General features: G+C 57.4%; 1 protein-coding gene across 6 annotated transcripts in view; it reads right to left on the reverse strand.

Moving 5' to 3' along the window:
• Positions 1-1,377: 1,377 nt before the first annotated feature.
• The window catches only part of RARA (retinoic acid receptor alpha), a 48,573-nt gene continuing 25,556 nt past the window's right edge, over positions 1,378-24,394 (reverse strand). For 2 of the 6 annotated variants that reach the window (XM_030808314.1, XM_030808316.1), the window contains exons 3-9: positions 10,575-10,723; positions 9,115-9,256; positions 6,969-7,129; positions 6,512-6,688; positions 4,524-4,728; positions 3,608-3,766; positions 1,378-3,019 (exon numbers count right to left, since the gene is read on the reverse strand). In XM_030808314.1, the coding sequence (XP_030664174.1) occupies positions 2,802-3,019; positions 3,608-3,766; positions 4,524-4,728; positions 6,512-6,688; positions 6,969-7,129; positions 9,115-9,256; positions 10,575-10,723 (1,211 nt within the window). In that variant the 3' untranslated portion in view covers positions 1,378-2,801. Of the gene's footprint in view, positions 3,020-3,607; positions 3,767-4,523; positions 4,729-6,511; positions 6,689-6,968; positions 7,130-9,114; positions 9,257-10,574; positions 10,724-16,152; positions 16,855-17,405; positions 18,127-24,394 lie in introns of those variants that run through there. The other 4 variants (XM_030808320.1, XM_030808317.1, XM_030808319.1 and 1 more) reach the window with 4 other exon arrangements.

Consider the following 24,394-nt stretch of genomic DNA (forward strand, 5'->3'; position numbering starts at 1 on the left):
TCGATCAAACATGCCGATTTTTATTCCAACATCCACCCATGCTCTTTAATGTTCCTGGGCTTCTTGTACAGAATGGCTTCCAACCTTCTTCTTTTAAATCCAAATGTATTCATTCAAAAGAGGGGCAAGCATTAATGTATTGAAACACATAGCACTGCCCCTGAATTTATCCTTTATAATACGGTTGTGACAACATATTGATCTGTGAAATCACGTGTACAGGTGCAGTTTGTTAGATTTCATTTCAGACTCGTAAAGATGCTAGAAAATATTTACTGGAGGAAAAGCGCCTGGGTCCCCACGGTTGCCTCCAGCCTAGGGCGGCCGGTGAGTCAAGCAAGGCGCTGTCGCCACCTGGTGGTTAACGTAGAAATGGCAGGCAGCCTCTAGCAGAAGGAACCCTTTGCCTTACTCCCTCCCCGCTAAGCCCCCACACCACTTGGAGGCAGAGGGCTGGGCTCCCAAGCTTCCATCCCAATCCTGTGTCCTTGTTAAGTTTCTTCCTTCTTTCTCTCTTTCTTTCTTTCTCTTTCTTTCTTTCTTTCTTTCTCTTCTTTCTTTCTTCCTTTCCTTTCCCTTTCCTTTCTCCTTCTTTCTTTCCTTCCTTCTTTTTCTTTCTTTCTTTTTTGAGGCGGAGTCCTGCTCTGTCGCCCAGGCTGGAGTGCAATGGTGCAATCTCGGCTCACTGCAAGCTCCGGCTCCCAGGTTCAAGCGATTCTCTTGCCTCAGCCTCCCTAACAGCTGGGATTACAGGCGCCCGCCACCGTGCCCAGCTAATTTTTTTGTATTTTTAGTAGAGACGGGGTTTCACCATGTTGGCCAGGCTGGTTTTGATCTCCTGACCTCAAGTGATCCGCCCACCTCGGCCTCCCAAAGTGCTGGAATTACAGGCGTGAGCCACTGCGCCCAGCCTCTTGATAGGTTTCTATGAGTCCCTGACCCCAGCTCCTGTGCCATCTGTCATTCCTGCTGTGATGGTGAAGGCTGGACCCAGCCTCTGGCTTCCCAAGGACCAGAAATGTCTAGGGGTGGGTCCGGCTTCCTCCCTCAGACTGGGAGTTCCCTGAAGGTGGGGGCAGCTTTCCTCCTCTCCTCTCCCACTCCCACTCCCAGACTTCGGCTCTTTGACATGGGCAGTGTGGATCCCCAGACTGAGGGCTTCCCAAGGGGCAGGACTTTCTCCTTCTCAGCATCTCCAAAGACCCCAGCACAAGGTAAGCCTCAGAAGGCAGCTTGGAAGGGTGCCCTGGCCAGCCCCTTGGCCCCAGTGCTCATTCCTGACCATCACAGGCCCAGAGCACATGACAAAACCCATCCCAAGCCCCCAGCCCAAACGCCAAGAGGAGGGGGTGGAGGCAGCGAGGCTGGAGGCACGTGTAGAATAAATAGAACTTTATTCTTTATCCAGTAGATCTCAGTGGAAAGCCCAACAGTAACAGGTGCACCCACGGGCTCCAGGGGAAGGGGCCCCAAACCCTGGTGAAGGAGGTCAGGGCAGAGCCAGCTCCCCCAGCTGGGGGTGCAGGGGTGAGGGGAGACCCCCCTGTAGGCCCGTCCTGCGGGGTAAGGAGGGGGCACGGGAGTGGGACAGGTTGGGGTTGGGGGGCAGGCCAGGGAAATGGAGGAACTCGGGCCAAGTGTGTGTCGGCCCATCTACTGTCCAGTGTGTGTGTGTGTGTGTGTGTGCGTGTGCACGCGCATGTGTGTGGTGTCTGGGGGCCCTATGGGGGTGCTGGTGGCTGAGGCCGGGGGTGGGGGCAGCTCGAGCCCCTGGCCAGCCCCTTCACAGTGGGGGCTGGGGAGCCTAGATGATGTGGGCCCTGATGGGAGGTAGCTCTGCCGAGGAGCCGGGTCTGGGAAAACTCTGTGTCCCGGGGCCCCTGCTCTGCCCCTGCTCCATGGTTCATGGTGGGTGCAGGCAAGTGCCAAGGCCAGGAGCCTGTCCTTTCAGGGCTGCCCCACACTGTCCACACCCAGTGGTCAGGCAGAGGGAGAAAGGGGCTGGCGGCTTCTCCAGTGCGAGGGAGGGGAAGGCAGGCCTTGGAAAGTTAGTACTTCACAGTTTTAAAGAGAAAACTGAGGAGGAAAAGGCTGAGGAGAACTGGGGGGCACAGGGACATGAAAGGAGAGTGGGGGCCCCTTCCGAGCCACTCCCTCCCCCGGACCCACCCCCTCCAGCTCTGGATCCAGCTCCCCCCAATACACAGCACAAATTCCTTCAGTATAAATGTGCTTAAAATGAAAATTCTTATTTAAAAAAAATCAAAACAAAAAAAATTAAAATAAAAACAAAACCAGCGAGAATTAATACCTGGAGTTGGTACGGCAGGGTATGTACAGGGGGAACCCCCCACCCCTGTCCCACCCCCTCTGTCACCAACCAAGGCAGGGGGGAGGTTGAGGTTCCCCAACTGGGGAGCAATGGCTTGTGAGTTCTGAGGATGGGGGAGCCAAGTCCTGGCGTTTGCTGGTGATGAAGATGTGGTGAGCTGGGCAGAGGGGTGTCTTGATGAACACGAGGCCCCCAGGACCCATCCTGAGACCCAGGACCAGGGGCCTCACTCAGTTCCCGGCCTCGGCCTCTGACGTCAGCCCAGGCTGTGGGAGCAGGCAGTCCACTGAGGGCCCAGGCCTCTGTCCAAGGAGTCGCTGCCTCCTCCCTCCCCGTCCCCCAGGGAAGGTCCCCAGTACTGCCCGGGAGGACAGGTGGGGGCAGGGCTGGTGCGGGGTCACATGGTCGGTAGAAAGGCAGAGAAAAGCCGGGGCAGAGGGCGAGGGCTGTGTCCATGTGGCGTGGGCAGTCACGGGGAGTGGGTGGCCGGGCTGCTTCTGTTGGAGCTGGGGCTGAGGCTGGGGCTACAGCTGCCTGGCGGGGGGGCCAGGCCACCCCCGTCCCGCCCCCCACCCCCCGGCTGTCCACTCAGAGTGTCCAGGCCCTCTGAGTTCTCCAGCATTTCCTGGATGAGAGGCGGCATGGAGCCCGGGATCTCCATCTTCAGCGTGATCACCCGCTCAGCCCCTGCAGGAAAGGAGGGGGCAGAGGTCAGCACGCTGGGCCAGCCCTCCCACCCCCAGCCCCAGCGAGCCTGGCTCGAGGTGGGAAGATCAATACTACTGATATTAGCATCTTTCTTGGGATTCAGTTCTTTGACACGAGCCAGCTCTCTTAAGCCCCCAAGTCCAGAGGCTGGTGGCAATGGGGCAAAGTGGTCCTGAACTCTGGCTCCAGGGCCAGACTGCCGGCCTGGGCTTGACACCAAGCCCTTCCTTCCTCTATGCTGTGCGCTAGGAATTATCCTGACTCCTCTGTAAACACTAATGTTATCCTCGCCCCTCAGAAGGGAAACTGCAGCTCAGAGCTGTTAAGTGACCCACGCAAGGACACACACCCACATGTCTAGTTCCAGAGCCACAATCTGAACTACCACACAAAGGTGACACAGGCAGGCCACCTCAGCAAAGTGGAGTCACTAGGGAACCTCGGCCTAGCCACAGATGGGGACAGGTATCGTATTGTCCTGGCACAAAGACACGGGGTGCTGGCTTGGATGTGGGGGCCTGGGCCAGGTGTCGGGGGCCGGCACCCCTCCAGGTCTGAGAGCCTCACCCTTGGCACTGATGCTTCGCAGGTCAGTGATCTTCATTAGCATCTTGGGGAACATGTGGGGGCGGCTGGGCCTCCGCTTCCGCACATAGACCTTTAGCGCCTCCAGCAGCGGCTCCTGCAGCATGTCCACCCGGTCCGGCTGCTCCAGGTCCTGGCGGTCTGAGGAAGCAGAGCCACCCCCTGAGCAGCTGGAAACACAGCTGCATCCCCAGCCTCGGCCACCAGGGGGCGTGCCTGCCCAGGCCATGGAGGAGGGCAGCTCGCAGGCACCTCCCCACACAGGGCAAGGCATGGGGTCTCTGCTGCTGCAGGGGATAGAGGCCCTTAAAAGGGAACAATGGGGGCTGAGGGTGAGGGGGTGCCCGAAACCCTCCCTGAGCCCAGTTCGTGGGATGGGACCCCAAATGGGCAGTGTCATCCCCAAGCAGGGAGAGCGTTCCTAGGTAGGCTCCCACTCCCACCTGTTATTCTGGAAACCAGATGAAATGGCAGAAATCACAACAATAAAATAGCAACTAACAAGCACTGGAGCTCGCTCTGGGCACCTGCACAGTATCTGTTACCACCGTAATCCTCCCATCAACCTCATGAGCTAGAGACCGTTACTGCCCCCACTGTACAGAAACGGAGGCCCAGAGAAGTTCAGCAACCTGCTCAGGGTCATGCATCGGCCAGGAGGTGACCCTGGTTGGTCCGACCTTCAAACCCTCACTCTTAAACCTCCCTAGAAGGGGTGTTGCCCGGAAATCGGGAACAGAAGTCCAGGCCCCACACGGCCCCCTTGCTGTGTAGTTGCAGACCAGACCCTGCCCTCTAGAGAGGCCTGACAGAGGTGGCCTGAAAGAGCTCCCTGGAAGAGACTCTGGGGCTGCACTCCCGTCCCAGCCCAGCCCCCAGACCCAGGCCCCCTGCCCACCTCCACAGATGAGACAGATGGCGCTGAGCAGCCCGGTCTCCGCATCATCCATCTCCAGGGGCAGCAGCTGGTTGGCGAAGGCAAAGACCAGGTCGGTGAGGGGGCCGAAGCCAGCGTTGTGCATCTGGGTCCGGTTCAGGGTCAGCCCGTCCGAGAAGGTCATGGTGTCCTGCTCGGGTGTGTACCGCGTGCAGATCCGCAGGATCTGGGTGCAGAGGATGCATGGGTTCAGGGACTGAACCCGAACCCACTCTGAGCACTCGGCACCAGCACTCCTGGAGGACCACCTGGCAGACGGCCACAGCAATGCTGTCTGATAGAATTTTCTACAATGATGGAAAGGTTCTACGTCTGCACCATCCAATACCTCAGCCACCAGCCACATGCGTCTATTGAGTACTTGAAATGTGGCTAATGCAACTGAGGAACTGAATTGAGTTTAATTTTAATTAATTTAAATTTAAATAGTCACATGTGGTGAGCAGCTACTGTACTGGACAGTGCAGGTCCAGGTCATCCTGCCTGCATGCAGAGAATGTAGAGGGGACCTAGAATTTCTAGGAGCTAAGGAACACTGGGCTGCTGCCTACAGCTCCCAGGATGAGGCACACAACAGGCGCTCAGTAAATGTGTATTGGCTTGAACTATGTTGCAGGAACCCAGACCGAGCCTCCTGCATCCACGGCGTGGGGATGGGAGCCCTGCAGGCAACACAATCTAAACCTCCCACCCATCATCCGCCTCAACATTCAGAGGCGCCCATGGAGAAATGACAGTCTGCTGGCTCATGCGGGAGGATCACCTGAGGTCAGGAGTTCGAGACTGGTCTGGCCAACATGGTGAAACCCAATCTCTACAAAAATACAAAAATTAGCCGGGTGTGGTGGTGGGTGCCTGTAATCCCAGCTACTCAGGAGGCTGAGGCAGGAGAATGGCTTGAACCCGGGAGGCAGCAGTTGCAGGCTGCAGTAAGCAGTAAGCCAAGATCATACTACTGCACTCCAGCCTGGGTGACAAGAGTGAAACTCCGTCTCAAAAAAGAAAAAAATAAAAGGAAATGACAGCCTCATCAAATCCCAGCTTCCCCACCCTGGGGGTGACCAAGAGGGAACAGGTGGACGGAGCCCTTGTCAGGGACAGCAGGAAGGAGAGTGCTCCCTCCAGCCTAGGCTTTGGCAGTTCCCACCACCTCTTCCTGCCCCCACCCCCTGCATCCAGCCTCCAGCCCAGTCTACCCTCGGGCTCACCGAGTGCCCGGCAGTCCCCTGAGCTCATCACGGCCTCACAGCAGCAAGTCTTTCACTTCCTGCTCCTGAGTTAGGGCTACCTTCTCACCTCCCCCTCTACAAACCCCTAGATGTCACCTCCTCTGAGACATCATCCTTCAGGCCCAAGCAGTCACAAGCCCTCCCCCAATCTCCAGGAAGCATTGATCACAGTTTTGCAACCTCTGTTGACTTATCTCTTGCCTCACATGGAAGGTTTTCAAGAGAGGGGATGGTGGTGCATTCACCGCTGGGTTCCTGACACCCAGCTCGAACACTAGCCAGAGGATCCTAGGTGAATCTTTTTAATTTTTTGCAGAAATAAGGTCTCACTATGTTGCCCAGGGTGGTCTTGAACTTCCAGCCTCAAGTGATCCTCCTGCCTCGCTCGGTCTCCCAAAGTGCTGGGATTACAGGTATGAGCCACTGCACCTGGCTCCTATGTGAATCTTTATTACTGGCTAAATGGATGGATGGCTGGGTGGCTGGATATGTGTATGGGTGAACAGGTGAGCTCCTGCACATCTGGCTGCTAGGTGGCTGAGTGGACAGGGAGACGAGTGGACAGGTGGACATATAGGGAGAGGAAGGACAGACATTTGGGCGGTGGGCATTTGGACAGGTTGATTGCAGACAGACATTTAGGAGGGTGGCTGTCTGGCTGGAAGGACATCTACCCAGGACACAGGGGCAGTGCATGGGGGGCAGGGTGCAGACCCTCACCAGGATGTCCAGGCAGGCAGCCTTGAGGAGGGTGATCTGGTCGGCGATGGTGAGGGTGGTGAAGCCGGGCAGCTGCTTGGCGAACTCCACAGTCTTGATGATGCACTTGGTGGAGAGTTCACTGAACTTGTCCCAGAGGTCAATGTCCAGAGAGACACGTTGTTCTGAGCTGTTGTTCTGGGGGAGGAGGGAGAGTGAGGGCCTTCTTCTCCATGGCACCCCTTCTGAGCCTGGCTCCAGCCCCCACAGGCCTGCCCTCTACCCGGCCTTCACTTCCTGGGAGCTCCTTGGGAAGAGGCAGCAGGGGGAGGGAGAAGAGAGGGGAAGGGAAGGACGAAGAGATCCAGCCAGGGGGGAGGAGGAAATGCCTGGCACAAGAAGGGGTGCCTGAGAGGGGCCCATCCTGGCCCTGTGGCCCTGGGCACATCCCACCCTGCAGGCTGGGGGAAAGCCATACCGTAGTGTATTTGCCCAGCTGGCAGAGGGCAGGGAAGGTTTCCTGGTGCGCTTTGCGCACCTTCTCAATGAGCTCCCCCACCTCCGGCGTCAGCGTGTAGCTCTCAGAGCACTCGGGCTTGGGCACCTCCTTCTTCTTCTTGTTTCGGTCGTTTCTCACAGCTGTGGAGGGCAGAGGGAGTTAGAGGGCAGCTGCAGGCTGCTCAGGGCCTCGTCCACCCCCAGCCTGACAGAGAGCTGCCAGCTGCTGAGGAGGTCACCCAGGCTTGTAAGCACGCGCACACAGCACGCGTTCACGGGCAGGCAAGGCATTGCTATGCACTCCAGCCCTCCATGCCCACCCAACCCACACATCAAGTTCTGCCCCAGAAGCCCCAGAAGCACAGCTGTGGCCCTGCACACACACCCCACAGCCAGCCGCGTGCTGTCCCCACGCGTCTACTACAGCTCACACTCCAGGCAACGGGCACCTCCCTCCTAGGTGCTCTGCCTCCTCTTTCCCCAGGAAGGTCCTTCTCCCGCCTCCACTCACCCAGCCCTCCCAGCTGCAGTCTCCCTGGGGGTCCCTTGCGACTGGCTCTGAGCAGCTCCTGGGGCAAGTGGGGAGTAGGGCTCCCCAGCCTAAGAGTGGGGGGCCCGGCGGGGAGAATCTCTTGGCCCATTAGCTGGGGAGCTGACAAATCACCAGGGGCGCTGAGCCGCACACACCACTCGGCTTTAAAGAAGCGATGGGGTCGTTACCAGCCGATTATCCAGACACACAATCACTCACAGGGCTGGTGGTGGTGGCTGCTGACGCGGGAGGAAGGGAGGGTGGGGGAGGGGCTCAGGGAGGGGGTAGCGAGGTGGGGGTAGCTGGCATAATTTGGAGATCACTCATGTCGATTCTGCAAATTCAATAAAGTGCAGGGGAGAGAAGGGAGAGGGAGAGGGAGAGTGGGGGGATAATTTGGGAAGAGAAAATTGCAGCTGTGACAAGACGTTTATCATTCGGAAGCTTTAATTCTATTGAAATGGCAGCTGCTCAGCTCCGGGGCACAGAGCAGCCGGGAGAGGGGGAGTTAGTGGTGGGAGGGAGAAGGGGAGTTGGCGGTGGGAGGGAGAGGGGGTCCCCTCCCTGGTCCTTCTGCCATGAAAAGAGCAGAAGGTGGCCCAAACAGAGAGAGGAGGAGGTGACAGCCCTTAAGCAAAGGGTTCCAGGCTTGTGGGTCTTGAGTTGTCACCCACTCTTGCAGCAGGACCCACCATTTCCTGGGCTCAGGACAAGGCACCCCCAGCCTCCTGTGGCAGGACACTCCAGTCCCCTCCATTCCTGTCTGGGGCTCTTCATGCAACAGTCAGAACCATCTCACCCATGCCCTCTCCCCACTACCCTCCCCACAAAGGGCTAGGGGGTCCTGCAGCCCCCTCCCCCATCCCATCCCCCAAGGCTCAGGCTCCATGGCAACGGCCACGCAGACAAGGAGGCGTCTGTCAGCGTCATTTATCTCTGACATCATCAATCACCGGTCGCCACGGCAACACCCATGATTCAACACAAGAGGGTCTCCCTGTCCAGCCTTTCCCTCCCTCCCTCCATCAGGCCTCAGCTGAGCCCAAAGTGGAAACCCCGTTTCCTCTGGGATCTGAGAAGTCCCAATTCTTTCTTCCAACTCTGGATCTCAGGCTTAACTAGACAATGGCTTTTGGATCCTTGTGCCAGCCCTTCCACCCGCCCCCCAATACACACATAAGTCCAGCGAAGCACCCCTCAGAATTCAAACCCCTCCCCTAAGACTCACAATCACAAGGGACTGACTATGCCTCTGAGCCCCACCCCAAAGCCAAGCAAGGCCTGGAAGAAAGCCATCCTGGAGCAAGTACACATGCACACATACGCAAGCACACACAGCCAGACGTGCAGAAACAGGAACGGTTACACATACACGGTCCCGGAGCACAGACCTGCCCGTGGACACACAGCCAGCCAGACTCGCAAACAGGTCCTTGCAGCTACACACAAACCATCCTCAACCGTGAGCCCGCACACCATGGCATGCGTGTTCATGCATGTGCACAAACATCCACAGAGCCCTGCTCCCTTGGTCTTTAGGAGCATCTGAGACCCCAGCTCACGCAGGACTCGGCCCCTGCCCTATGGCACTCACACTCCTTGGACATGCCCACTTCGAAGCACTTCTGCAGTCGGCAGTACTGGCAGCGGTTCCGGGTCACCTTGTTGATGATGCAGTTCTTGTCCCGGTGACACGTGTACACCATGTTCTTCTGGATGCTGCGGCGGAAGAAGCCCTGGGTATGGAGGGGAGGGAGTCAGGTTGTCCACACCCACAGTGGGAGCAGGGCCTGGCTACAGTCTCAGTCTGGGGAAGAGGGCCAGGCCAGCTGCTGCCCCCAAGCGTTTGCCCATCACCTACCTGAGCAGGCCAGAAAAGCTGGGGAGAATGATTCACCTAAAAGGATCCTCCTCAGGAGAATCCCAGTACCTGCCTCAACGCTGCAGGATGGGCAGGAGTCTTCCCCCAACCCACAGCACACACCTGACTCCTCCCTTCCAGGGAAAAGACCTCAGGGCTGCTGGTGAGTCAGAAATAGGAAGACATGGGGCTAACTGGGAAACAGCCAGGGATCTGGAACCCACACCCCTGAACTCAGAACACAGGAAAAGAAGACAAGCCCGAAGAGGCCAGGAGGCAGATACACGGACTGGCCAGAGAAATGGAGGCGAACACACACATGCACTCAGGAGCAAGGCAGAAAGACGAGTTCACCAAGACAGGTGCGCGCTGACCCATCACAGACACAGACCCAGGCTGCCCAGGGACTCCACATACAGGCTGACCAGAGGGACAGGCGGACTGATGTAGAACAGACCAGGAACAACCAGACGGGACACGCAGACACACACAGCCTGGGGCCTTGTGCTTTGCCCTTGACCTCCGTCCCGCACCTGGGGATAGCTACTCCAGGCTGAAGAGCAGCCCAGGGCTGCAAGGCCCAAAGCTGTGCAGATTCTGAGCCCCAACCTCTGGAGGAAGAAACACACACAGAGGCTCGGGCCCTGGGGAAAGGAGGAGAAGCCGGGCGCAGGGCTGCTAAGGACCGGGTATACCTGCACCCTGGCACCTAACATGAGGGTGGGGAAATCCAGCCAGACACTGGGGAGCCCACAGCCCGGGCACCTGAAGGGGAAGCTAAGGCAGGGTGCCTGCTCCTAACTGCCTCCTGCCAGGCTGCCGTGGTGAGGTTCAGGCAGGGCCGCCAGGGGAGGCCTCCTGGGTCCCCAGCCAAGAGCCAGTTGGCAGCCAGCTCACCATGGCAACCTGGGCAGCGGTGGCAGAGCAGGCGTACGCCCTGCCAGCTGGAGGATGGAGACAGGGAAAGGAGCTGAGGCAGGAGGGGACCTCTGGTTTGAGGGAGCCCTGTACATTTATGGGGGAGGACCTATGGGGGACCTGTGGTAGGTGTCCCTGCTTGCTGCCAACTTCCACAGAGAAAGAAGAGCAGCAACTTCAGGGACACCCCCCAACTGCACACTCCCAGGACACGGAAGTGGGGATATCCCATTGACCTCATCAAGCTGTCCTTCCCAATGACCCCTTCAACTCACCTTGCAGCCCTCACAGGCGCTGACCCCATAGTGGTAGCCTGAGGACTTGTCCTGACAGACAAAGCAAGGCTTGTAGATGCGGGGTAGAGGGGGCGGCGAGGGAGGGCTGGGCACTATCTCTTCAGAACTGCTGCTCTGGGTCTCAATGGCTAGAGAGAGAAGAGGGGAGGGGCAGTTAGAGACCTAGGTCGCCATCCTTAGTACCAAGCTCCACCCTGCCTCACCGTCCCTCCTAAAGAGCCTCTCCCAGCCTCACCACTGCTGGCAGGATTCAAGTCTTAAGAAAACTGGGACTCCCCAGCCAGACTCGGGGAAGGAGGCTGCCAATGAAGCCTCCAGCGCCCCATCACTCCTCCGGACTCCTAGGACCCCCACCTTCAAAATCACAAAGATACAAAGATAAACCATCACATTTGTATGTGTGCCGTGACTGTGCTTGGGGAGTAGGGGTGGGGGTCACCCTGATTCTAAAGCTCTTGCCCCTGGGCGGCCTGGCCCCGTTCTCCCCCGAGGTAGGAAGGAGTTAAGGCTTGAAGAGGACATAAGCTGGGGGCAGAGGAAACTGGGGTCAACAGGATATTCAAAGCCGGCCACTCCCCCGCCCCCTCTGCTTCCGCTCCCCCCTCCACCCCATTCTGCCAGCAGCCACAGCCCCTCCTCCACCCAAACAATCCCAGGGCCAGGGACCCAAGGCAGGGGGTGAAAAGAAGAGTCACAAATGCTGGGCAGAGTAGGAGGTGTCTCCCTGAGATAGGCAGGGAGACACCCTGAATACAGGGAGAAGAGTCCCCGGGGCCCCAAAAGCCCATCATTCTGGGTATCCCCCATCTGGAGAGAGATGGCATGACAAAGGGGGTCTGTTCCCATCAATGCTCTGTCTGTCTGGCCTCAATACTATGTCCGGGTTACTACCCCCTCCCCTTCTGTTATTCAGCTCCAAGAGGGCAGCCAGGAGGGGTGACCCAGACAGCAGGGGCAGCCCTCACTGGCCAAATCCTCCCCAGTGTCTGGCTCCATGCCCATCACTGTAGGCAGAACAGGGCTAGGTTGGGTAGGGGCTATCCATGTCCAAAGCCTGGGCAGCTAAGGGTGTTGGGTGCAAGATAAGAACCATGACCAAGGCAATCCCAGATTCCCAAGGGGCCACCCAGCATCGTCCTGAGGCCCCTACCACGTTCAAGTTCTCTTGTCCAGGGCCAAGGATGGATGAGGATGCCTCCCTAAGTAGACAGATCCCTGCCTCCTCCCATATTCCACAATCCTACCTAGCCCTACCCCAAACTCCGGCACATGAGACTGGCTGGCATTTAAAGGTGCCCACAGCTCCTGGCCCAAGCACCTTACAGAAGACATGAGTCACATAGCCCCAAATCACATGGCCCTAAAATTGGGGCACAGAGGAAGGAAGCATGGGAACACCAGGGGCTGACTATGTGCCACTACCCTCCCCCCTTACCTGCAGACACAGTGGGGGCTGCTAGGCGGCTGATGACAGGGAACTAGGCCAACAACCTTGGCAGGGCTTTCCTGGCTCTTAGTAGTGCCTGGGCACCACTTCCCTGGCCAGCCTGGCTGACCAGCACTGCTATCGCCCCCCATCCCCTTCCCTGCCCCGAGACCAGCCTGCAGCAACGGGACAGTTGATGCCCACACCGTCCCCAGCCCAGCAGATTCTCTCCTGACCTCCCCCCGCCGTCTGCTCCTCACTCCAACACCAACTGCCCTGGCCTGGTTTTCTCCCACCTCATTCTCCCCAGGCCAGACAAGCAAATCAGACAGGCTGAGAGGCCTGAGAACAGCTGCTGGGCGGGGGTGGGGTTGGGGGGCCTGGGTGAGGCCAGGAGGCAGAGGGGGTGAGCCACAAAGGAGCCCTTTGTTGTGCTAACTTTTTCCAAGACGTAAAAGCAGTAACAATAGACAATCCAGACTGGTGGGGGGAGGGGAGATCAAGGGCAAGGGGGTATGTGGAGGGTTGGGGGGGACCATGGCCTAGAATCTTGGTCAGCATTCCGACAAGCAGAGGAAGAAGGCACTGACCTCCCCACCCCTCCTAATCCACCGTTTGCCCTGGGCCCTGCCTCTCCCAAGGCCCCACTTCTAAAATGAACCAGACTGGAGAGGGAGAAAGGACTGAGGGAGCTTTGGGGTACAGAGTGGGATGTCACGAGGGGAGCTAGGGTATGGGGAGTCATGGGGGATACCAGGATGAGGGGTAAACAGCTCTAAGGCCTGGGACAAACTAGAGGGCAAAGAGCCATAAAAACATGGAGCTAAAGCAAAGTCCAACAGAGGGTGTTTACGGAACTGAGAGAACGTGCTTTTTAAGATTATTTTTTGGCAGAATGGTAGAGATGACCAGAGGCGAGGACTACAGTTTAGGCTGGGCAAGGCCTCCTTTCAGCCCACCCAACGGCAGTTTGACTGCCTTGGAGGCTGTAACATAGCCTGCCCCCTACCTCCAGCACATCCCCACCTGTCACCCAGGTAACCCAGCTCTGAGGTTTACCTGCTCTGCCCTTTGAACCCAGAGCTCGAGGCCCCACCTCCCCAGGCCTCCAGCCAGCAGTCCAAGGAGGTGAGATACAAGGACCAAGGCGGAGGTGTGGGGAACTCTGGAATCCTCACAGCCTCTGCAAGAGTTAGGGCACGGCCATAACTCCCTGCACACACAGGTGGAGGGGGGAGGGACACCAACGGGGGAGGGATTGCCCGGGCCTGGCCCCTCCCTGCTAACCTCCGTCCCCAGAGGCCCTGCCCACCAATCTCTCCTCTTCCTGCAGAAGGACTCAGGCTAGAGAAGGACCACACCTTCTCAGCTCAAAGTTCCAGCGCCCAACAGAGGACTGGAGCTGACCCAGGAAGCCAGGCGTCCCCTCCCGCCGACGCTGCCAGGGTGCCCCTCCCTCGCTCCCCATCCTGGTAGGGCGGGCGGCGCAGAGCGCTCCACTCCGGATTCCCCACGCCCCCGAGCCGTTCGCAGGCTCGCACAAGGGGCCGGTTTCCTGGAGGAGATCAGCAGGAAATCAGCCGGGCCCCCGGCCAGCGGCTCCCCTCCCAATCCAGCTGGCGCCCGCTCCTCCGCAGCTCCCCTCGCAGCCCCTGGGGACGGTTGGGGAGGGGGCGTAGGGCCCTCTGTACCGCCCTTCCTCCTCGCGGGGAGAGGCGGGGGTAGCTCTGGGTGTACCGCGGCAGCGGAAGAAGGCCCCTAGCCCCGCGGCCGCCTGATAAGCATCTCCCCCTCCCCCAACTACGGGCATCCACGTGCTTCACATTCTTGGACGTCTGGGAGCGGGCGGAGGTGTGAGTGGCGGAGATTGGTGGGAGACAGATGGGGAGCCACATCCTGTGCACCCCCCCTTGTCCTCTAATGCACCGAAATGAGGGCTCTGGGGAGGGAGGCAAGGTCCTTAGGGCCCTGCAGAACCCAGGAGGCCACGTCCTCCCACAGCCAACCTGCTCTTCCCACCTTCAGTGGCAGTGAAGGAGAGAGTGGAGAATTCCCCAACAGGGGGCTGGAGGCGGCTCCAGTCACCAGCGGACTTCCACACACCCAAGAGGTCCCTTCCAAGGTGGTGGCATTGGCCCCACATATTCTAGACTGAGTCTAGTTGCCACCCTCAGACTCCGGGTCCTTCCTGTGCCTCAAGGCAAGCCCCCAGACCCCCATCACTCCCAACCTCACAGCCTCAGGACCCGAGTCCACCGACACCTCACTCACTTATATGCACACTCACACTCAGACTACGGGAACTGGGAGCCCAGGCCTGTAGGTCTACTACCCCACCCCAGAACAGGTCTCCACTTCCCCATGTCCAGTGGTTTAGGGGAAGGACTCACCAATACACTGCCTGTCCTACCCTCTGTGATCCTCCTCCCTCTCCAGTTCTGGGCCAGGAAGAGCTGAGCTGTCCCCATGGGCTAAGAAGAGACAGGGGCTGGAAACCAAGGTCTCAGATCCCAGCTTCTCTCCAGCCCTCTGGAGAGGGTGGCCAAGGCAGTGGAAGGGGTGACTCTGGCAGCCCTGCTCCAACTATCCCCCTAGGAGAGGGGGGTCTTGCTCCAGCACTGGGAGAATGAGAAAAAGGGTCCTAGAGTCATCCTCTCACTCTCTCTTCCAAAGTCAATGGTGATACCTTCCCTCTTGTGTCTACAGCCACACAGCAGATTCGGCCCTGGAGGAAAAGGTCGAGGGGGCAGGAAAATAGGAAAAGCTGGGATAGAAGTGGCTCTGGGAGGGTAGAGGTGGGCTGTCTGTCCATCTCAGGTCTCTCTTCTCCCAGCAAGAGGGGTGGGGTAAGTCCTTTGCCCTTCAACCTTCTCCAATCTGCCAGGGCCCCCCCCCCCGAGACCCACTCCGCCCCTCCTCCCTGGCAGGCAGGAGGGAAGCAGCAGGTCCGGGAAGGTGGGAGATCCTCCAGGGAAGAGCTTCCCCTCCAGCAAAGAATCCAAAGCCCAGGGGAGGGGAAGAAACCTGAGCCATCTAACAATAACCCCCTTGCGCCTGCTCCCGCCCACCCAGTGTACACTGCCTCACAGCTGCGTAGGAAAATGCCCAGGTGTACACCCTGGTGCTCCGAGCTCCTGAGTGTGCACAGAGCCCTTCCTCCCAGAGGAGCTTGCACCCAGGCAGGAGGCAACAAGGAAAGAAGGTGACCAGGCTGCCAGGATGCTAGGATTCTCATCAGTGACCCTCTTAGGAAGGGACAGCCCAGGACCTGGCCCTATCCCCAAGTGAAGTCAGGGTAACAAAAGGACTCGGTGGCGGAGCTGGGAAGGGATGCAGTCCTCATTTCCAGAGCAGCCCCAGACCCACAAAAACAAACTCATTCCCCAGAGAACAAACCGGATTAGGATTAGGGGGAGAGGGATTCTTCTCACCAGAGCAGCTTCTCCCCTCCACTCCTGGGGATGAAAGCCTCAAAGATGACAGCCAAGTGTCTGGGGCCAGGACAACACCCCCACAAGGACCCAGTGCCCCTTGCCAAGATGGAAGGTTAGGATGGCAGACGGGTGTCTGAGGAAGTTGCCCCTTTCTGCCACACCCCACTGTCGATACCAAAGACACTGAGTGCTCCCCTGACACCCACTCTAATGACGCAAGAGCAAGGGCTGGGGGCAGCAGCTGTCGCACAGGAAGGGGCTCTCCCTCGGGCTTTGGCAAGTGGGATCTGGGGGGGCCTTCCCCCCGGGAGCAGACAAACCCACACAGACAGGACCTTTACCCCACCCTCCAGCCTGCTGTGAAGCTGTTGGATTCCAGGCAAGAAGATATAAACTGGGGGCAAGGGGCTTGGGCTTCATTTCTCCTGGAAGAAGTGAAACAAGAGATGAAGGAATGTTTCTTGAAAGAAGGAACCCTCAAAGTTCCTCAGCCCTAATCTAACAGAAATTGCACTCAGGGTTACTGGGGGGAGGGTGCGGCGGGGAGGGTTCAATTGTCCAGCAAGGGCAACGGGTTAAGTGAAAGGTAGAGACAGGACCTCCACTACACCCCGGGACTCTCACCCCCGACCAGTAGTGGAAGCCCTACCGCCCACTCCCACCCTCTACAACAGCAGACTGAGAGGCAGGTACGTACAGTGGTTTGAGCCATTCCAAAGCGGAGTCCGGAGCGGGGTAGAGTACGGACCCGGGGCGGGAAGCCCCTTCTCTGGGAGCAAACAGGCCCGGTTCTGGTTATAAAAATCCACCACTAGGAAGGGGTTAGGGGTGGGACCCCCCACTTCTACACTCTCGTACATCTTTCCCCTCGAAGGCAAGAGGTCCGAGCTGGGAAGTCCTGCGCGCCGCCCCCGTCACTCAGCCGGCGGCGCCATCCGAGCAGAGCAGCTGGAGGCGAGGAGACGTCCCCTCGCCCCGACTGGTGACCCGGGCAGGGGGGCGCCCCCTGCCCTGAAGTCCCCGCGTCTAAGTCGGCCGGCCGCTCCGCCAGTCCCGGTGAAAAGCAGGGAAGTTGTGTGTGCTGGAAGCGGAGGTCCGTCGGCTCTCCCAGGGAAGCCTGGCGGGGCCCGGGAACTCAGCAGCTTCACCTCGAGGGGACTCCCGTCTAGAGTCTCGTGGCGTCCGAGGCAGAGTATCGCGGCTCCCCAAGTCCGCAGGTCGGGGGCGGGATCAGCGCGGGGCGGGGGGTCAACGAGCACTTCCTCCTCCCCGCCGGGGATCCGGGACTTCTCCAGGGATTCTCCGTGGCGAGGATTCCGGGTGGGGGTGGAGATCCCGCGCGGTTCCGCCTACGCCAGGCCAGGGGCAACCGGCGACTCGCTCGGTCTCCGGTGGTGCGTGCCACGGCCCCCCCACCCCAGCTCTGCGCGCCCCCTCCCCTCCAGGTACCACCCCCTTTCCACCGCCCCGCCCCGTCCAGGCACCGCCCCTGGCTTAACCCATTCCCGGCGGGTCCGGCTGCAGCCGGAGAAACGCAGGGAACCGAGAGGGAGAGGCGGCATGTGGACAGGCAAGTGGGGGCAGCCTGGGAAGGGGGAGGAGAGGAGAGGAGAAGGAAGGGGGAAAGGCTCCAGAGGAGGAGTACGCAGAATACAGAGGGAGGCCGAGTACAGGGAGAGGAGGGGGCTGTGAGGGGACAAGGACGGAAGAGGGGCGGGCGTCTTCCCTTGTCCCAGTTCCGGCTCCCAGGCTCCCCCAAGGTTTGGTCAGTCCCTGGCCGAGCGAAGCCATGGTGGAGGAGGTGGTGGGGCGGGGAAGAGGGGGGTGGTCCCGGTGTCCTCCCCTTAACACACATCCCCACCCAGACCGGGCCTCATTTGCCTAATGCAATGCGGCTGAACTCTCGCTGAACTCGCCTGGCGGCGCCTCACCTCCGAGTGACCCACCCACCGCTGCCCGTGACATCACCCGCTCGCCAGCCCGCCCGCGGGGCTCGCCCGCCAGCCCCCTGCCCGGCCGAACCGGGCCACCTCCCCCGGAGACGCGGAGAGCGGCGGCAGGAGGCGTAGGGCCGGGGCGCGCGGGGCCAAGTGTTTGGCACCCGGGTGTGACATTGTGCAGCTCGGGCGCTGTGTCGGAATGAGACACCGGCTTGTGTCATTGTCTGTGACATCATGTGTGACTGCGGCCGCCGGAACCCGACGCGGCAGCGCGGGTGCTGTTGGCACAAACACAGGCAGAGGGGGCTCTCCTCCCCACGCTCTGCGTGCTTCCGGCGAGCAAAGCCCCGCCCAAGGTGTCTCCCCGCTGGGGAACCAGTATTGGCCCCTGGTGCACTGTCCAGCTCTGGAGAGATAAAAGGAGGAGCTGGTGCCTTCTAGTTGACTACTTCATCCTAGAAGCCCTCGGGATGCACGTTTCACTGGAAGAAAGGCCTAGCTTGGGTAGGTCCCTAGAAAGAGGGGATATCCCTGGAGGAGGGGGTATCCTATTACCCCACTCTCTAAAAGGAAGGATGGAAATGTACATGCTACCCAAGGATATTCTTCTAGAAGAAGCCTGGCTCGTTATATATGTTGTCATTTTATCCTCACAGCAACTCCAAGAGATGTTTTACAAATAAAACAGGTCTCAGCAAGGCTATGTGGGTTGTCCAAGATCACATTACTAATAATAAGGAGTAGAGCAGGTATTTGAACTTCCTGCTGCCAAAGCCCATGTTCTTACCAAGCTAGGCCGATTCAAGGTATTTTTCTGAGCACCTTCTATGTGGACACCCTGGGGAACCTGCCCTTATAGACCTTAGGGAGCAACAGCCATTAAGCAAATAATCACTATATACACACACAATTGCAAACTGAGATAAATGGTATTATGCTCTGAAGAATTAACATAGGTACCTAATTTAGGTTGAACTAAATTAGGGAGGAACTCAAATAAAACAGACCCACCATAAGAGAAAGTTTATAAGTTAATCAGGCAGAGAGTAGAAAGGAGTGTAGTTCCAGTTAAAGGGCGAGTCTGTGCAAAGGCCCTGGGGTTATAGAAGTTGGTGAGTTCATTGAAGGAACTGGCAGAAGGCTAGAATGATGGAGCACAAAATTCAAAAGGAAAAGGTACACAAGACCAGGCTGGAGAGGTGGGCTCAGGCCAGACAGGGGGGCTTATAGGCCTCAATAAGGCTTTTGGATTTTATCCTAAATGCAAGGAAAAGCCATAGAAAGGTTCTAAGCAAAGGAAAGATCAGATTTACAGTGTAAAAAGATCTTTCCAGCAGTTGTGTGAAGAATGGATTATAGGAGGGCAAGAGAGACCAGGTAAAAGCTACTGCAGCAGTACAGGCAGCAGACAAGGGTGGCTTGGCCTAGGAAACTGGAAGTGCTGATGGACAGAGGAAGGTGGATTCAATAGATATTTTAAAGGTACAAATAACGTGGGGCAGCGGGGGCGGGATAAGGGGTATGGGAAAAGAGGTAGCAAAGAGACTTGTGTGTGGCTTATGCATCAGTGAAGTTCCTGAGACTGCAAAGCAGAGAAGTTCACTGGGCTGCTGGGCAGGTGGATGTGGGGCCCTGAAGTGCAGTCAGGGCTGCAGATGGAATGCTGGGGTCTGGGGGCAGGTATGCAAATCTTGACAGTGGATGAGACTAATGGGGAAGAGGACAGAGTGCTTCCATGCCCTCGGGATCTTTCAAATGATGGAGCAAGGCTCTGCACTCATAGCTGCAAGGCGCTAAGGGACCTGAGACTCGGTCCCTGCCATCAAAGACCTTGTGGTCAGGAAAAGATGTCCCAAATGGTTACAGCTCACGGCAGGAACAGGGGAGAAGCAACTTCATGGTAGCGAGATGAGTGTTGTTAAAAAATAAATAAGGACCCACAGGCATTCTAAGTAGGGAGGCAGAGCGTGGCAAGGAAGGGGGAACATCTGTGAAGATTTCTGGGAAGAGGCGGCATTCAAGATGTTCCTTGAAGGATAGATAGGATTTCCGGAGCTGGAGAGGAGAAGCTAGGGCAAGAGGCCCGTTCTGGGCAACAGCAAGGTCATGGGGCAGGTCAGAGCAGAACACAGTGTCCTGGGGCAGTGGGAGAAGTGGGAAACAAGGAAGGCTCTGGCCCGCAGCTGGGGCTGGGGGGCCTCCAGTGGCAGCGGTCTGCAGGCCTGGGGCCCCATCCTGCTCAGACTTATCCCTCCCTCAGCTCCTCAGGGCTTTGCGTTTAGTAAGCCCTCAGCAGGTGCGGGCCAAACTGGCCCCCACTTGTGCCAGGCAGGGCCCCCTCCTGTCCCCAACCCCATCTGGAGGGGACAACAAACAGGAAATCATGAGGCCCAGTGCCAAGTGGACACTGGCTCCCAGTACAGAGTGGCACCATCCCCCAAGAAGTGCCCAGCTCTACCATGCCCCTCACTATCACAGCCTTGCTGGGCATGTGAAACTCACGAAGGGCCTCAGCAGGAAGCGGGCGACCATGGCCTAACAGCAACTCGCCCAGCCAAAGAGAGATTAGAAGTGTTGCTTTTATTTTTATTTTTATTTATTTATTTGAGACAGAGTCTCGTTCTGTCACCCAGGCTAGAGTGCAGTGGTGTGATCTCAGCCCACTGCAGCCTCCACCTCCCAGATTCAAGCAATTCTCATGCCTTAGCCCCCCAAGTAGCTGGGATTACAGGTGTGCACCAGCACGCCCAGCTAATTTTTGTATATTCTGTAGAGATGGGTTTTCGCTATGTTGCCAAGGTTGGTCTCGAACTCCTGAGCTCAACCAATCCTCCCACCTCGGCCTCCCAAAGTGCTTGGATTACAGGCATGAGCCACCGTGCCCAGCCTTTTTTTTTTTTTTTTTTTTTTGAGTCCAAGTCTTGCCCTGTTACCCGGGCTGGAGTGCAATGGCGCGATCTCGGCTCACTACAACCTCCACCTCCGTGTTCAAGTGATTCTCCTGCCTCAGCCTCCAGAGTAGCTGGGATTATAGGTGTGAGCCACCATGCCCAGCCAGAAGTCTTACTTTAAGGAGGAAGAAACAGAGTTGGAGAGAGCTTGGGTGACCTGCCCGAGGCCACACAGGAAGAACTGTCCTTTAAGACTCCTGCCCATAGAAGGCCCTTGGTCTGTGGGCTGGTTGAGGTTTCCAGCAACCCAGAAGTCAAAATGGGGAGGGGAGCACCTCTATTTCTGACAGCCAAAGGTTGAGTGGCCTCCAATCAACCCTGGGAGGCCCAATCCCTGGCTGTGCCCCAAATCCAGAGAGGAGGAGGAGGAAGAAGGCACTGCCCCAAAATGACTTAAAGATGGAAACCACGTCCTCTTCCCACAGACACTACTCCCTCAAAGGGCAGGCAGGCCTGCACTGGTACAGCCCCATAAGCAACACATCCCTTGGCATGGGGTAGACACAATACCTTGGCCCTGACCCACCTAAAAGGAAGACGAGCTTCCTTCCCTGAGTCCCCTCCCCCCGTCCATGCTGGGATCTTGTCCAGAGGGAACCTGTGCATTATCCTTGCTGGGAGATAAAAGGTGAGGGACCCCATTTTCATTAAAAACTCCATGTCATGTTCTTTTGTCTGACTCTACATTTTGGACTCCAAGAAAGGCATTGCTAGGCAGCACTCCCTCCGCCTGAGCTGTCCCTCCGCCTGGGCTGTCCCTCCTATTGTCCAGGGAAAGAGTGGGAAGCAGGGAAGGAGGCAGGATGCACAGACTGCAACAGGGAGGAAGTGGCAGAGGATAGGAAGAAGGGAAGGACACAACCTCCTCCTTTCTGTCTTCTGCTGGGGCTCACCCAGACCCTTGGGCATTCCCTAGTCTCTAGGCACACGAAGCAAATATGCAGCCACCCTTTTGGGGCTCCCATCCCCGGCTCCTCCGTTGATGGCTTGCAACTTCTTTGCCTCTATCCACAAATTGAAACAAATTAAGAATAAGAAATGTGGCTTTTACACTCTGTTCCTTCAGTGTCTGGAGATCGGGGGGAGGGTGCCTGCTGAGTTCTGCAAACTCCCGTGGGCTACAGAGGGCAGATTTGGGGGTGGGGATGGTGTGAACAGATTGTATCCACAGCTTCCAGGACAGGATGGAGATCTGGCCCAGGCCCCTTATCTTTCTTTCTCTCCAGCCTTCAGGATCCAAAACAGAGAGGAGGGGGTATGGCTTGGGCCTTCCCTACGCCCCCCCTACTGGGGAAAGGTAGGTTCTAAGGCAGAGAAAGGGCCTCCACAGTGGGGAAGGGGGTTTCAGTCAGCACTACGCCCCACCCCCCACACTTCCCACACCCAAGAGTGTGCCCCACGATCCCCTCTCAAAGTTGCCTATCTAGATGGTGGAAAACAGCCCAGCTTTACAATCCTACAGTCATGATTCTGCAGTACTTTAACCTCCCCCAGCACTGTGTCCTCTGTGTAAGTGGGGATAATGTCCCTCTTCCAGGATTGCAGTAATTAAAATTTGTAAAACACAGACAAAGCCCCTGACACACAGTAGGTGCTCTATAGATGTTAGCATCCCATTCTCTCCAGCTCCCACCTACAAAGGGTCTGGGTCCCGGCCGGGCACAGTGGCTGATGCCTGTAATCCCAGCACTTTGGGAGGCCGAGGCAGGCGGATTGGGAGGTCAGGAGATCGAGACCATCCTGGCTAACATGGTGAAACCCCATCTCTACTAAAAATACAAAAAATTAGTCGGGTATGGTGGCGGGCTCCTGTAGTTGCAGCTACTTGGGAGGCTGAGGCAGGAGAATGGCATGAAACTGGAGGCAGAGCTTGCAGTGAGCCGAGATCACACCACTGCACTCCAGCCTGGGCAACAGAGTGAGACTCCGTCTCAAAAAAAAAAAAAAAAAAAATTCAACAACAACAACAACAAAAATAAAGGGCCTGGGTCCCATGGCACCAGGTCACATGCAAGACACGGAGCTAGGGGTATTAGTCGATGATCTTGCCTAATTCACAGCCCTCTGAGGTAGGTTCTGGTAATATTCCAGTTTTACAGATGAAGAAACATGCGCAGGCCAGGCACGGTGGCTCACGCCTGTGGTCCCAGCACTTTGGGAGGTCAAGGAAGGCAGATCCTTTGAGCTCAGGAATTCGGGACCAGCTTAGGCAAATAGGCCACATTTTGAGGCCCTGTCTCAAAAAAAAAAAAAAAAAAAAAGGCCAGGCACGGTGGCTGATGCCTATAATCCCAGTACTTTGGGAGGCCAAGGCAGGCGAATCACCTGAGGTCAGGAGTTTGAGACCAGCCTGGCCAACATGGCGAAACCCCGTCTCTACTAAAAATACAAAAAAATTAGTCCAGCGTAGTGGCGGGTGCCTGTAATCCCAGCTACTCAGGAGGCTGTGGCAAGAGAATCGCTTGAACCTGGGAGGCGGAGGGTTTCAGTGAGCTGAGAGATTGTGCCACTGTACTCCAGCCTGGGCGACAGAGGGGGACTCCGTCTCAAAACAAACAACAACAACAACAAAGAAACATGCTCAGAGAGGTTATCAGCAAGTCATACGTGACATAAATGTCCAAGTTGTTGTTGTTTTTGAGACAGGGTCTTGCTCTGTCACCCACCAGGCTGGAGTGCAGTGGCGTGATCATAGCTCACTGCAGCCTCAACCTCTCAGGCTCACGCAATCCTCCCACCTCAGCCTCCCGAGTAGCTGAGACTACAGGCATGCACTACCACACCCGGCTAATTTCTTCTCTTTGGTAGAGGCAGGGTCTCACTATGTTGTCCAGGCTTGTCTCAAATTCCTGGGCTCAAGTCCCTACCTCGGCCTCCGAAAGTGCTGGGATTACAGGCACGCACCACTGCACGCAGCCAGTGTCTTAAGTTTTATTTTATTATCTTTTTTTCGGAGACAGAGGCTCGCTCTATCCCCCAGGCTGGAGTGCAGTGGCATGATCTCAGTTTACTGCAACCTCTGCCTCCTGGGTTCAAGCGATTCTCTAGCCTCAGCCTCCCGAGTAGCTGGGATTACAGACACGTGCCACCTCGCCCAGCTAATTTTTGTATATTTAGTAGAGATGGGGTTTCACCATGTTGGCCAGGCTGGTCTCAAACTCCTGACCTCAGGTCATCCGCCCGCCTTGGCCTCCCAAAGTGCTAGGATTACAGGCATGAGTCACCATACCCAGCCCAGTGTCCAAGTTTTAAACTCAGCACTAAATGCCTATTCCACAGCCCCCAGTCAGACCCCTTTGCCCATGGAATTCCCAGGGTGAACAAAAAAGGCAGATCAGTTCTCCCCTCCAGCCAAGAAAGGTTAAGAACCCAAACCAAAGACCACTCCTCTTTAAACACTCTGTGCCCTAAGTCACACCCCCTCCCAGCCCCAACACCAACACACAGACAAGCTGACTGTCCCTCCTCAGTTCTGGATTTAATTCCCCCAAAACACACTCAGCTCTCTAACCCTCTCACCCAATACACACAAGTCATTAATCCCCTTCCCAACACACACCCAACCGTGACCCCACCCCCAAAACACACACAGCCCTGACCCGTAGTGCACACAGAATCCCAAACCTCCACAGTAAACACCAGTCTTCAGAGACCAAGCCCCAGGGGCCGGTTTAGGGGGCGGGGAGAATCGCTGGACCATCTCTAGGGCTCCCACCCTGGCTGTAGCACGACAAATACACAGCCCTCCCCACAGTGACCTGGAGAGGATTTCTGTTGGTCCCATAGGCTACTAGGTCTCTGAAGAGCACACCCAGGCCACCTAATGTGCTGCCTCCTCCCCACCTGGGGAAAGGGATGAGGGGGAGGAGGGACCCAACACCTTTGTTTGGTGGAGAATGGGAGGAGGAAGCCTCATCAGCAAGAATTCCTACAAAAAGGGTGTGGCGGACTGGGGCATACAACTGCCCCTGCAGGAATGGAGGACCATGGATTGCCACCTCTCCTGGGAACTGCCTCACCCTCAGCACCAGCCCTAAGGCCAGGCGAG

Source organism: Nomascus leucogenys, unplaced genomic scaffold (genome assembly GCF_006542625.1).
Source record: "Nomascus leucogenys isolate Asia unplaced genomic scaffold, Asia_NLE_v1 Super-Scaffold_285, whole genome shotgun sequence".
NCBI classification, from domain to species: Eukaryota; Metazoa; Chordata; class Mammalia; order Primates; family Hylobatidae; genus Nomascus; species Nomascus leucogenys.